The 15,087-nt window shown below is 35.7% G+C and overlaps 2 protein-coding genes and 1 long non-coding RNA gene across 6 annotated transcripts in view; 1 reads left to right on the top strand and 2 right to left on the bottom strand.

Moving 5' to 3' along the window:
• The window catches only part of LOC127865835 (set1/Ash2 histone methyltransferase complex subunit ASH2-like), a 73,287-nt gene that overhangs the window by 18,985 nt on the left and 39,215 nt on the right, over nucleotides 1-15,087 (top strand). Inside the window, exons 11-13 of the mRNA XM_052405867.1 lie at nucleotides 1,243-1,320; nucleotides 2,305-2,394; nucleotides 8,972-9,165. Coding sequence (XP_052261827.1) covers nucleotides 1,243-1,320; nucleotides 2,305-2,394; nucleotides 8,972-9,165 — 362 coding nt within the window. The remainder of the gene's footprint in view (nucleotides 1-1,242; nucleotides 1,321-2,304; nucleotides 2,395-8,971; nucleotides 9,166-15,087) is intronic.
• LOC127865833 (uncharacterized) overlaps nucleotides 13,336-15,087 on the bottom strand; it is a 32,906-nt gene continuing 31,154 nt past the window's right edge. For all 4 annotated transcript variants that reach the window (XM_052405863.1, XM_052405865.1, XM_052405861.1 and 1 more), the window contains exons 9-10: nucleotides 14,987-15,036; nucleotides 13,336-13,959 (exon numbers count right to left, since the gene is read on the bottom strand). In XM_052405863.1, coding sequence (XP_052261823.1) covers nucleotides 13,870-13,959; nucleotides 14,987-15,036 — 140 coding nt within the window. In that variant the 3' untranslated portion in view covers nucleotides 13,336-13,869. The remainder of the gene's footprint in view (nucleotides 13,960-14,986; nucleotides 15,037-15,087) is intronic.
• Nucleotides 13,960-14,939, bottom strand: LOC127865864 (uncharacterized). The gene is made up of 3 exons (XR_008042800.1): nucleotides 14,475-14,939; nucleotides 14,213-14,358; nucleotides 13,960-14,067 (listed from the first exon to the last, which is right to left on the bottom strand). It is a non-coding gene; the product is annotated as an uncharacterized LOC127865864 (long non-coding RNA).

Below are 15,087 nucleotides of genomic sequence, written 5' to 3'. Positions count from 1 at the left end.
TTTTTAATCCAAAATCTGTCATTTCCGAATGTCATTTCCGACATTTACTTTTGTTGTCTGTTATGTGAGATATTTGCTTTTTTGTAAAAGTTAAAAAATACTTCAGTAGGTCACATTACGCAATATGTTGACTAATTAAAATATTTCCGAATTGAAAATGTTTGGGTTATTTTCCACCCATTTGACGTAAATTATATATGTTTGAACTAAGATGTTTATGATTACTTAGTATGATAAGAACTACGATGTTCATGATAACAAAGTATGAATAACAAGTAGAGTGTTTAGATAAAATATCAAATACCAAATTAACAGTTTGCAGATTTATCACATATGTCAATTAATGCCAATTAAAGTTAAAAGAGACATAACGCTTTTCACACGTGTATTTTTGAGACCTTAATACTCAATTGTAACTACTATGGGACTGATTGCACTGAGAATTGCAAATATTGTCAAAACAACATTGATGGCAATGAGCGAGCAGGGACCCACAAGTGCGCCGCCTTATCGCTCTTATCGACAATTATCGGCGAAACTTTCATTCTTCAGTGCACATTAACCTCAAGTCTTGCTGTCAACACAGATAAGCATATTATGCTTCGTTATTTCTCTGCTTGTTTTAATAAAAGTTTAATTATTATGACGGTCAGTCTTCCCAGAAAATTTAAAATCCACAAAATTACGTTTCAACAAATCAGTTGTTTTTTATTTGAAATCCACGAAATTACGTGTCAATGAATTAGTTTTTTTTTTATTAAACCACGAAATTTCATACCGACGAATTTCTATACGTTTACAGTACTTTGAATGATGGACCAATTTTGAGTGATTCACATTCTTAAAAGAAAGGTTTTTAAACATAAGTCTCTCTAGTTAACCTGTCCAGCAGACTGGTGAGGCTTGGCCAGGGTGGCAGGGTAGCACAGAGACGTGCTATTTTGCTCTAGATTGTTCCCCAAGTAAACCTAACAACATTGCATCAGTATTGATTTAATCTTGATAAAAACATATGTGTCTTAGCAATGTTCAAAATAAATTTATTTTAAATCATTTGTGTTAGTCTTGGATAGCAATACTGGTTCCTCATGGCATTGTATTAGGTGATAGGGGTGTGCTTGCAATCATAAGTTTGATCATGGTTTAAGTTTTAGGCATTACCTCAGACATAAATAACGGGCTCAAAGAAAGTGTATTAAGTGAGGGTCTTTCAGGTAATTGAGATTCTTAAGTTTGTTTCAGCCTCACAGTTGAAGATTTCAGAAGATCGCCTGTCTGTCACTGGGGAGAAGGGGTACAGCATGATACGAGCCTGTCACGGTACGCAAAATATGGCAATATGAACCGTGTCATGCAAAAATAGGTCTTAAACCATATGCAACCAGCGTAGCTCCAAACCCGCCTGCGCAATTGTGATGTCTGATCAGGGTTCTTTCTGTCCAATATAAGTTCCCCTAAGGTTTCCTGGTAGCAGAAAAGGTAGCTGTACCAGTCTCTGTGAATGTGCTGTCTGGTGTAGAGGAACGCTAGTCTCTGTGAATGTGCTGTCTGGTGTAGAGGAACGCTAGCATCTTATGGGATAAGACCCATTTTCACACGATGTGGCTCATATGCTTATGTTAGTATAACTTTTTCAGTGTTATTGCTATATGATCGGATGGTACTTTAGATGTAAAATACCTTTAAAATTGTGATTGGATTCTATTTCAGTGCATGAACAATCCTTTAAGATGATTAACATTGTTGAAACATGGATTACAAATTTCATAATACATGCAACTAATTTTATTAGCTCGGCTGTTTTTGGAGAAAACCCGAGGTATTGTCATAGCCAGCTGGTTTTGTTGTTTAGTGTCGTGTGCCGTCAGCTGGCGTCGGGCTTAAACCTTGACATTGTGCTCTAAAATCAAAGTACTTCCATCTTCAACTTTAAAACTTCATATGTAGATGCACCTTGATGAGTTCTACACGCCACACCTATTTTGGGATCACTAGGTCAAAGGTCAAGGTCACTGACCTATAATTAAAAAAAAATCTGACAAGCTTTCATTTATTCAAAACTGCACCCGCAGTCGAGTGTTGGCACCCGTTGTGCGGTGCTCTTGTTTGAATTATATTTCTTACCATATTTGATTGTGCACATTAAGTAGTTGTGGGCTTTATATTACACTGAATAAGTGCAAATAGTTGAGACAAATTTCATGTTGCACTTTTTTTGATAACAAAAAGTGAAGCATTTTGAAGTGATTGTTGCAAGAATTGCAGAGTTGATTTCGCCGTTTTGTCGATGCGGACATGTTGTAGGGGTGTCTCGAGGTTCCTGGTACTATGAGGTACACGTGGATGAGATGCCTGAAAACACAGCCACCCGCATAGGCTGGGCACAGCAGCAAGGTAACATAGCAAAAAATAATGTCTTGTACTATATGAGCCAAATCTGGACAATATGGGTTAAATATATGTGCGTTCTGCACAGAATCATTTGGGATGACACTTTACTCACATGTATAAAGCCCAGTTTTCCCAGAATAAAGCTCGTATGTGATCACATTTCAAGTGAGCCATTCCATGGTTAAACCTGTTTTTTTGTGATATAAGAGCTGACATTGTGACAACGAACGCCGAAGTTATTCTTTGAATTGTTTGCAAACATGTTATTGGCATTGCAATCTAAAACAAAAAGCACAACAGTTAGTTTATAAGCCATATCAGAGGGGGTAATCACGTGATTATCAAGATGGCGACTTCCATGCAGAGGCAGGTATTTTTTGCCATTTTATACTTCATTACTTGTAATTGTTTAAGCTCACCTGTCAAGAAGTGACATGGTGAGCTTATGTGACCATGTGATGTCCGGCGTCCGTTGTGCATGCGTGTGTCCATCAACAATTTGTTTGTGTAGACAGTAGAGGTCACAGTTTTCATCCAATCTTTATGAAATTTGGTCAGAATGTTTATCTTGATGAAATCTGGGTTGGGATTGTATTTGGGTCTTCTGGGGTCAAAAACTAGGTCACTAGGTCAAAAACTAGGTCACTAGGTCAAATAATAGAAAAACCTTGTGTAGACAATAGAGGTCGAAGTTTTCATCCAATCTTTATGAAATTTGGTCAGAATGTATATTTTGATGAAATCTGGGTTGGGATTGTATTTGGGTCATCTGGGGTCAAAACTAGGTCACTAGGTCAAATAATAGAAAAACCATCAACAATTTGTTTGTGTAGACAGTAGAGGTCACAGTTTTCATCCAATCTTTATGAAATTTGGTCAGAATGTTTATCTTGATGAAATCTGGGTTGGGATTGTATTTGGGTCATCTGGGGTCAAAAACTAGGTCACTAGGTCAAATCATAGAAAAACCTTGTGTAGACAATAGAGGTCATAGTTTTCATCTGATCTTAATGAAGTATGGTCAGAATGTTTATCTTGATAATATCTGATTTTGGAGGGTATATGGGTCATCTGGGTCAAAAATTAGGTCACCGGGCCAATTCTAGTAAAACCTCTTGTAGATGAAAGAGGTCACAGTTTTCATCACGTCTTAATGACATTTTGTCAGAATGTATTAATTAATGAAATCTTTCTTTGGATTGTATATGGGTCTGATAGAATTTAAGTTGATGTAGCAAGGTTAGTCAGGTGAGCGATTCAGGGCCATCATGGCTCTCTTGTTTTAAATTCTACTTTATTTCCAGCCATATTAGCAAGAAAGTTACTGGCGTTTATTTCATCGAAATATTCGCTCTATTTCTCGACTTTACTTGCTGCGAAATTTCTTAGCGGGATGCCTTATTAGGGCACCACTTAGAAAATTTGCGGGGAGTAAAGTCGAGATGTAAAGTGAATTTAAATACGAAATAAACGCTAATCGCCTTTTTAGCTCACCTGATTGCTCAGGTGAGCTTTTGTGACCGGTCTTTGTCCGTCTTCCGTCCGTCCGTCGTCCACATTTGGTTTGTAAACACTCTAGAGGCCACATTTCATGTCCGATCTTCATGAAACTTGGTCAGAAGATTTGTCCCAATGATATCTCGATCAAGTTCGAAACTGGGTCATGCTGGGTCAAAAACTAGGTCACTAGGTCAAAAAAAAGAAAAACCTTGTAAACACTGTAGAAGTCACATTTCATGCCCAATCTTCATGTAACTTTGTCAAAATGTTTGCCTTAATGATATATAGGTCGAGTTCAAAAGTGGTTCTGGTCCGTTGAAAAACATGGCCGCCAGTGGGCGGGGCAGTTTTCCTTATTTGGCTTTAGAGAAACCTTGTAAACACTCTAGAAGTCACAATTTTTGCCCAATCATCATGATGTTTGGTCAAAACATTGGTTTTATTGATATATCGGACGAGTTCGAAAATGGTCCAGATCGGTGAAAAAACATGGCCGCCAGTAGGTGGGGCATTTTTCTCTATATGTAAATAGTAAAAACATGTGAACACTGTAGAAGTCACATTTTTTTCCCAATTTTCATGAAATTTGGTCAGAACATTTGTTTCCTTGATATGAGAGTTGAGATCGAAAATGGTTCTGGTCAGTTGAATAACACGGCTGCCAGGGGGGTGGGGCAGTTTTCCTTATTTGGCTTTATAGAAACCTTGTAAACACTTTAGAAGTCACAATTTTTGCCCAATGGTCCTCTTGTTACTTATATGGCTGGAAAGTGAGCGTCATTTAAAAAATAAACAAGAGGGCCATGATGGCCCTGAATCGCTCACCTGACTAACCAAATACAATCCCAACCCAGATTTCATCAAGATAAACATTCTGACCAAATTTCATAAACATTGGATGAAAACTGTGACCTCTAATGTCTACACAAGGTTTTTCTATTATTTGACCTAGTGACCTAGTTTTTGACCCCAAGTGACCAAATACAATCTCAACCCATATTTCATCAAGATAAACATTCTGATTAAATTTTATAAAGATTGGATGAAAACTGTGACCTCTATTGTTTACACAAGGTTTTTCTATTATTTGACCTAGTGACCTAGTTTTTGACCTCAGATGACCCAAATACAATCCCAACCCAGATTTCATCAAGATAAACATTCTGACCAAATTTCATAAAGATTAGATGAAAACTGTGACCTCTACTGTCTTCACAAACAAATTGTTGACGGTTTTTCTATTATTTGACCTAGTGACCTAGTTTTTGACCTTAGATGACCTTAATTGAATCCCAACCCAGATTTCATCAAGATAAACATTCTGACCAAATTTCATAAAGATTGGATGAAAACTTCGACCTCTATTGTCTACACAAGGTTTTTCTATTATTTGACCTAGTTTTTAGCTCACCTGAGCGATAGCTCGGGGTGAGCTATTGTGATCACTCACCGTCCGGCGTCCGGCCGTCTGTCTGTCTGTAAACAATTTGTAAACATCTTCTTCTACTAAACCATTGAGCCAATTTCAACTAAATTTCATGTGGAGCATCCCTAGGTCATGGGACAAAAGAATTGTTAAAAAAAATTTGATCACATAACCAAGATGGCCGCCATGACCATATATGGTAAAAACCTTAAAAAATCTTCTTGTCAGAAACCGCTCATCAGATTTTCAAAAAATTTCACAGGGATGACCTTTGAAGGCTCTCCTGAAAAAGTTGTTCAAAGAAATTTGATTCGTCAAAAAACATGGCTGCAGGAGCTCGTTGAACTTTGCATGTTTATTCGTTTTTGCCTATTTTGTGAAAACTTTCAAAAATCTTCCACATTTTTTGTCCGATCCTTTCCAAATTTGCACAGTGTCTTTATATCCATGAGAACACGAACCCTACAAAAAATGAGCATTATTGGTCCATGAAGTACAGAATTACCTCCCCTTGAATTGAGAAAATGGTGTTTATGCAATAAAGTCCAAATTTTTCATCCAATTCTTTCCAAACTTGTAAGGATTTAGCATGGTTCAAACAAGGGAAACAACTACGGTTTATGCATTTTCTTTTTATTACAGATTTGCCTCCCTTTAATTCATTCAAAATCTCATTTTACAGCAGAGATTCCAAATCTGACCTGTAAATGAGCCCCATATTTACTGCCAGTGCTAGGTTACCTTTTCCCATTTGATCATTCTTAAGTATTGGTCTTGTAATGCTGCTACTGCTTCTGCTTCTGCTACTGCTACTGCTACTACTACTACTACTACTACTACTACTACTACTACTACTACTACTTCTACTACTACACCACCACCACCACCACCACCACTTCTGCCACTACTACTACTACTTTTACCACTACTACTACTACTACTACTACTACTACTACTACTACCACTACTACTACCACTACTACTACTACTACTACTACTACTTCTACTACTACTACTACTACTACTTCTACTTCTACTACTACTACTACTTCTACTACTACTACTACTACTACTACTACTACTACTACAACTACTATTACTACTACTACTACTACTACTTCTACTACTACACCACCACCACCACCACCACCACCACCACCACCACCACCACCACCACCACCACCATTCACAGTGACAAAAAACGTATTCACACAATGGCTGCTACTACAACTTATAGCCCATATAGGGGGGCATGCATGTTTTACAAACAGCCCTTGTTTCTATGGGATTTTAACCACAACTGTTCATGTTTATCTCCGACACATATTTTTAGGTCACCTGTCATGAAGTGACACGGTGAGCTTATGTGATCGTGTGATGTCCGGCGTCCGTTGTGCGTGCCTGCGTGTGTCCGTGCGTCCGTCCGTCAACAATTTGTTTGTGTAGACAGTAGAGGTCACAGTTTGCATCCAATCTTGATGAAATTTGGTCAAAATGTTTATCTTGATGAAATCCGGTTTGGTATTGCATTTGGGTCATCTGGGGTCAAAAACAAGGTCACTAGGTCAAATAATAGAACAACCTTCTGTAGACAATAGAGGTCACAGTTTTCATCCAATCTTTATGAAATTTGGTCAGAATGTTTATCTTGATGAAATCTGGGTTGGGATTTTATTTGGGTCATCTGGGGTCAAAAACTAGGTCACTAGGTCAAATAATAGAAAAACCTTGTGTAGACATTAGAGATCACAGTTTTCATCCAACCTTTATGAAATTTGGTCAGAATTCTTGATGAAATCTGGGTGGGATTGTATTTGGGTCATCTGGGGTAAAAATCTAGGTCAAATAAATAGAAAAACCTTGTGTTGACAATAGAGGTCACAGTTTTCATCCAATATTTATGAACTGTGGTCAGAATGTTTATCTTGATTAAATCTGGATTGGGATTGTATTTGGGTCATCTAGAGTCAGGAACTAGGTCACTAGGTCAAATCATAGAAAAACATTGTGTAGACAATAGAGGTCATAGTTTTCATCTGATCTTAACGAGTCAGGTGAGCGATTCAGGGCCATCATGGCCCTCTTGTTGACCTAGTGACCTAGTTTTTGACCCCAGATGACCCAAATACAATACCAACCCAGATTTCATCAAGATAAACATTCTGACCAAATTTCATAAAGATTGGATGAAAACTGTGACCTCTACTGTCTACACAAGTTTTTTTTTATTATTTGACCTATTTTTTGACCTAGTGACCTAGTTTTTGACCCCAGATGACCCAAATACAATCCCAACCCAGATTTTATCAAGATAAACATTCTAACCAAATTTCATAAAGATTGGATGAAAACTGTGACCTCTACTGTCTACACTAACAAATTGTTGACGGTTTTTCTATTGTTTGACCTAGTGACCTAGTTTTTTACCTTAGATGACCAAAATACAATCCTGACCCAGATTTCATCAAGATAAACATTTTCACCAAATTTCATAAAGATTGGATGAAAACTGCGACCTCTATTGTCTACACAAGGTTTTTTTATTATTTGACCTAGTTTTTGACCTAGTGACGTAGTTTTTGACCCCAGATGAATCAAATACAATCCCAACTCAGATTTTATCAAGATAAACATTCTGACCAAATTTCATAAAGATTGGATGAAAACTGTGACCTCTACTGTCTACACCAGGTTTTTCTATTATTTGACCTAGTTTTTGACCTAGTGACCTAGTTTTTGACCCCAGATGACCAAAATACAATCCCAACACAGATTTCATCAAGATAAACATTCTGACCAAATTTCATAAAGAATGGATGCAAACTGTGACCTCTACTGTCTACACAAGGTTTTTCTATTATATGACCTAGTGTTTGACCTAGATTTTGACCCCAGATGACCCAAATACAATCCCAACCCAGATTTCATCAAAATAAACATTCTGACCAAATTTCATAAAGATTGGATGAAAACTGCGACCACTATTGTCTACTCAAGGTTTTTCTATTATTTGACCTAGTTTCTGACCTAGTGACCTAGATTTTGATCCCAGATGACCCAAATACAATCCCAACCCAGATTTCATCTATATAAACGTTCTGACCAAATTTCATAAAGATTGGATGAAAACTGTGACCTCTACTGTCTACACAAACAAATTTGTACGGACGCACATACGGACGCACACACGCACAACGGACGCCGGACATCACACGGTCACATAAGCTCACCATGTCACTTCGTGACAGGTGAGCTAAAAGAGGTAATAAAGGGTATAAAACGGCAAAAAATAACTGTCTCTGCATGAAAGTCGCCATCTTGACCATCACATGATTACCCCCTCTGCATATGTGAATAAATATAAATTCAGTATTTAAACATAACAAATTAAAAGTAATATCTTTGTCATATATTGAGGTTTTTTGTTAATATATATTTATCAATCTTTCAAATTTTAATCTAGTCAGCACTGGTTACTGATCTACTAGTTTTAATTTGTACTTGCTTTTATCTAGTATGAACAACATAAAGACTTGTCTTGTGCGTTGAATGGTCCAGCATAATTGTATCATTAATATGTAAATTGTATATCAACAATCCATTGTTCTTTGTTTCTGTATGTCTGCATCTCTGTAGTACTGTCTGCTGTTGCAGGAAACCTGCAGGCGCCATGTGGCTATGACAAGTTCAGTTATGCCTGGCGCTCCAGGAAAGGCTCCAAGTGTCACCAGAGCATCCTGAAGCTGTACAGCGCCCCCTACAGGGAGGGGGACACCCTGGGATTCCACATCTACCTGCCCGAGCCAGACGACCCTCACCATCTTGTGCCGGCATCTCACAAGGACCAGGTAGGAACATCTCAGCCTTGTCTTAGCAAAGATCTTACAACAAATCTAAGTTACGGCCCAATTTTCAGCTGTCAGACAAGTACACATTTATGGTCAGTATATTACTAAATTTAATGGCGTCTAATAATTGTGTGTGGGGACAGATCATGAAATCATTTTTTCCAGTCATTTCTCCCACTATCCCTTACTAAGTGTTAAGTGCATTTTTTTTATCCCCTGCCAAAGGTGGAGGGATATAGAATTGGCGTTGTGAGTCAGTTTGTCACAAAACTTTTCAAGGCTTTATCTAATAAAATATATAAGATATCAACATGAAACTTCATGGGTGTATAGATATCAATATGGCAAAGTGCCATGCACAAGAACCATAACCCTACAATTTCTTATGCAAGAGTAATTGCCCTTAGTTGGTTTTATATGATGTAACATGTCAGGGCTATAACTAGGATAAGATTTCAAGATGTAACATGGGTGTATAGTATAGATATCAATGATGACATTGCAATGCATAAAAACACCCTGTATTTATTTATTTACTTAATAGTTTTTGGGTGGAATATACCATATATCAAGAGATTTGCACCCAAAAATTAACAAAATTTAGTTGGCTGGGGGATATCAATGTAAAGAATTTGCTTATTATAACTGAAAATGGCACATTATATATCCAAATGAGTTTATGTCTCCCATTTTGTTTATGCTAATTGACATACAGATTGTCAAATTTGCTTGGATATTCATGTTCATGGATGAAATTGAATGTAACCAATAGCATTATGTGACAGTCAAGACTCTAAGTTCGAAATTGTATTGCACTCTTACATTATATATGAAATACGGTCTACATCAAATAAATGTTATATTCATGGCTTACTTCAATATATAGGTGAATGTGATAATATTGTTTAATGAAGAAATTTTTATATAACTTTTTCATTGACAATATTTTTTGTCTATATATAAACAAGTATTTCTTATTCATAAATATTTATTTTGTATGCAAAAAATTCATTAAAGAATTATTTGTATAAAATACTGTACAGAAGCAAAGAATTACAACTGATAGTGTATGCACTGAAAAGAATACATATTTCATACAAAGCAAACCCAAAACAAAACAAACATACAAATGTATTTTGGACAATAAAAGCAAATGAACACCATATGTGTATTTTGCAATTTGTAGTTACATCGGTAACAAAGTTACAGACTATTTAGTTTATAAATTGGAAGAAAAATTATGTTAAAAAATTTAACTGGTTTATACATGGTTGGTCGTTCTTTAAAATGTTACTGTATGATTTCTGTTAAAATTAGAACTTATAATAGTACATGTATATAATATTAGTATAGGGATGTGTAAGTTGATAGCAATAATAATACCAGTATGCAAAATTAACCCATCACCTGATTGCAAATGGGATTAAATCTCAGTTCTGGCGATAGAAAAATTGTCAATAAATCGCCTAATTGACAATGAAGAAGTCCAGAAAAAATGTTCGAGAATAAACCAAGAAATAATCAATTTAAAAATTTCATAGATAAATGCTTACAGTGACACCGCTTGGTTTACTTCCTTATTAAATTCGAATTTCATAAATAAATCCAGTTTGGTTCAGATTTTAAGCACCCTCATTTTACGTCACATTCCCACATGTGAAGTGCAAAAAACAATAACCCCACTTGTCCAATATTCAAATGTTAACAGTTTATGCTATGGGGCATGTCACCTTTGACAATTGTCTCGAGTGAATTTTACTTTAACTCGGTAATTGTATAAGCCAATCAGCGCTCAGGCAGCCGAATGCACGCCATGGCCACATTAATGTGTATACAATTACTGTATATATGACAGATCACTAATGACCTATCTGAAGGACTGTAGCCTTGTAGATACAGCGTTATGACTTGTTTTTAATTAAAAATCCTATGTCTTAAACAAATGCACTGCACTGTTTTAACCAAAGGTAGAGATCTTAGAATTCTTTGCACCACAAAGTTTTCATTTTAGCAATTAAATATAAAAGCCCACGCTTTCCCAAAGGAAGAATGATGTGATGTTTTACATGAAGTCTAATTTTCTCGTGCTTGTAATCAGTACAAAGCATTAACACGAAATACATGAGAAATATTAATATTTGTGACTAGAGTTAGTTAAGTTGATGTGAATAAGGAAACCTGGCAATCCTTTTGGGATTACAAATTAAACAATACGCATTTGAAAATACTAATCTAGATTGAATAATTTTAAGTTATATATGGATATAACACATTATGCAACAAGGTAGGTAAATAAAGTGTTTTGATATGATCAAACTATGCTAATGAATATATAAGTATGCATGAATAACATGACAAGTTATCTCGCAATCAGGATACATTCAGATCTCGATCCGTGGATCCCGTGATATAACGGAACAGCAATGAATTTTTCTTTTCTTATTTATCTCCCTTAGATTTGTTAAGCGAGGCCCGCTGTTTGTAATTCAAATGGATCATGATGTATTTCTTGATACTGACTTGCCAGATGATGACATGATAATGAATACTCTGTTGAAACTTAAATAACAATGAAAACATGATACCAAAATAAGCTGTAGAAATCCCAGATCACATGTAAATAGCGGAGATACTAAGAATGGAATTAAAGTCTGAACACTACTGATATTTTAACAACATGTACCCCTAATAATACATATATGCATACTGTTGTCGTTTTTTCATGATAATGTCTCTATGGCATTTTGAAAGTTTCATAGCCAAGTTGGCTATGAAGACGAAAAAGTTACTTTTGCAGATTGATAATACTAAATTATATGGCATAATACAATTTAGTTTACTTACTATAAACTTAACATAAGATAACTTAATTTTACAATTTGTGAACGATAAATAAAAAGTTTGTCTACATTCTTGGACACTATTTTTTAAATAAATACAATTCCATACAAATACTATGAGTAAATTTGAGCATATGCCTTTTCATCCAATAGGACAACCTTGAAACTGCCATATCATCCACAGCTAGGATATGAAAAGGGGCAGGGTGCTTTCAATATAGCATATATTATTTAAATAAATCATATTACGTGTATTTTGATTTAAAACATTATGTCTATAATAAATGACAGTAGTTTCATTGTAAAAATTTAGTTAATTAACTGATCTTCAAATAAAATGTGTTGTATGCTTATGTCATCAGATCAAAAAGAGCAGGGTGCTTTCAATATAGCATAGGGGTTGGAGGAGGCAAGGTGGGGCCTGGTGGTGGGTAAGGGTTTCAGGCTGCTGTATTCTGCTGATAAGGCTTAGCTGGATTACTGATTATATAAGGAAACCTTCCATATCATCCAAGTGGACAAACTGCTATATCATCCAATAGGACAAACTGCCATATCATCCAATAGGACAAACTGCCATATCATCCAATAGGACAAACTGCTATATCATCCATTAGGACAAACTGCCATATCATCCAATAGGACAACATGGTAAGCTAATGGACGGGTAACAGGTGTTTCATTATGTGATGCCTCATATATTTGTAGATTAGTCAAGCAAGTTATCAGCAATACTCATAGAAACAATTTATATATCTGTAAGTGGGATCATCAAAACCATAAATTAACAAGCTACAGGTTGTTTTCCTACAGTTACCTAATTGGGGTTTTATTATTTTGTGGAAAAACAAAACTTTCACTTTTGCAATCATCTATAGTGTATTATTGTTATATCAATAATTTAGCTTTTGTTTAATTTTTTGTGTTGTATGTGCTTGCTCCTGCTAATGTACAACTTTATGACCACACCCCTATGAGACAGGAAGCCCTTCCAATTAAGAGCTTAATCCTATACCCATTGGCGAATGTATTTATTATGTTTTTGTTTATAGCTAGTTTATTGCCAGATCTAGCATTTCATATAAAATCTGTGCTTATTTGAATTGACTTTGTTGGAATTTAAGCCTGCCGCAAATAGTTCCTTGATAGAAATTGAGCGCAATTTGTACCCCTGTGAATTCAAGTTCTGTCACGGAACTGTGTGTTGATGTGTGCGGTTTTGTGACTGCTTGCTAATTGAAGATATGTTCACAACATTGTAAATAAATAGTATAATTGCACAAATGCACAGTCTTTACTGTAGTTGGGTTTATAAAGACAACAATTCGAATACTAGCACTGTTATGTTATTAATAATGTTAGTAGTTATACATCGTGTAGTCTTCATACAAGAGTTACCCCTGACAATTCAAACAGAAAAAGCAGGTTCACATTGAATGACCACCTTCCTAATCTCAGTATTCAACCACAATTATGCTTTGCTATATACTTCAGTCCAACTTAAGTACAGTCCCTTCACTGCTGCAAAATCTGTCCAAGAGTGCTTGAACCATTACACGTATCTCACATAAGTAATATTCCAGTGTGCATACTCCAGTATTTCAATTTCTTGTTAATGCATTTTTGTACTGTCCTTGCACACATCTTGATTGATTGCTTGGCTTTTTCTCCATAATTATTAAACATGTGTTTCACATTTTGTTGAACCGTGGAACAATTTACTTTAATTGGTGACAGGTGTTTATTTTTGGCACTGCTCTGTCACAAGTATGAGTTTTTTCACAATTGGCATTTCTCATAAGTGGTGAAATTTCAGGCTTTGCAATGCCCTCTCTCAAAAGATATCATGTTGCACTCCTCCCACTCACAAGTTTGTGTTTTCCAACTCCACTGACTTTCTGTGAGGGTCAGACTTCGTGCGCTCTCTCTTCACTGGACTCATGGACCTGTCAGTCTACAATACACATTGAATGACCTGTCAGTCTACAATACACATTCAATTACTTGTCAGTCTACAATACACATTCAATGACCTGTCAGTCTACAATACACATTCAATGACCTGTCAGTCTACAATACACATTCAATTACTTGTCAGTCTACAATACACATTCAATGACCTGTCAGTCTACAATACACATTCAATTATCTGTCAGTCTACAATACACATTCAATTATCTGTCAGTCTAAAATACATATTCAATGACCTGTCAGTCTACAATACACATTCAATGACCTGTCAGTCTACAAAACACATTTAATGACCTGTCAGTCTATAATACACATTCAAATGACCTGTCAGTCAACAATACACATTCAATGACCTGTCGGTCTACAATACATATTCAATGACCTGTCAGTCCACAATACACATTCAATGACCTGTCAGTCTACACTACACATTCAATGATCCATCAATCTACAATACACATTCAATGACCTGTCAGTCTACAATACATATTCAATGACCTGTCAGTCTACAATACACATTCAATGACTTGTCAGTCTACAATACACATTCAATGACCTGTCAGTCTACAATACACATTCAATGATCTGTCAGTTGTATGAAAAAAGGACCTCTGTGTTGCAGATTTGGAAGCAATGACTATTATTAATGTGAGTGTTTATCTACCATAAAATTTGATTCTTGCAGGTTCAACTGTGAAACCTTTTGCTAAGAAAATGGTCAAGCTAGTGAAACTTCATAATTTCAAATAAATTATCTTTTTTTAAACTGGTTTAAAAATTGAAAGGGTGCAGTTTTCTTTGAGTGAAAAGTTTCATTCTAAATTGATAGAATTTCTAAACAGGTAACTAAATGTGACAAACCTTGATGACATGTTGCTTTAAACAAAAATAAAAGTCGTTGATTTGTTTAAGATTGAAATATTTGGCACGTTTTTCTTGAAATGGTTTAAATAAATTGTTGCTCTTTATCATTTTAAAGTTAAGTTGATATTTAATATACTCTTAATTACCTCATCTTTCTTTGAAGTGCTTTGTTTGCTGCTACCTGGATGTTTCGTGACTGAAACACACAAACGAGAAAGTACCTTTAACTAAAGAGTTTTAAACTTTT

The sequence above is a fragment of the Dreissena polymorpha genome, chromosome 2 (genome assembly GCF_020536995.1).
Source record: "Dreissena polymorpha isolate Duluth1 chromosome 2, UMN_Dpol_1.0, whole genome shotgun sequence".
Taxonomy (NCBI): Eukaryota; Metazoa; Mollusca; class Bivalvia; order Myida; family Dreissenidae; genus Dreissena; species Dreissena polymorpha.
The sequence above is the reverse complement of the archived record's forward strand: the minus strand, read 5'-3'. Positions and strand labels throughout refer to the sequence as shown.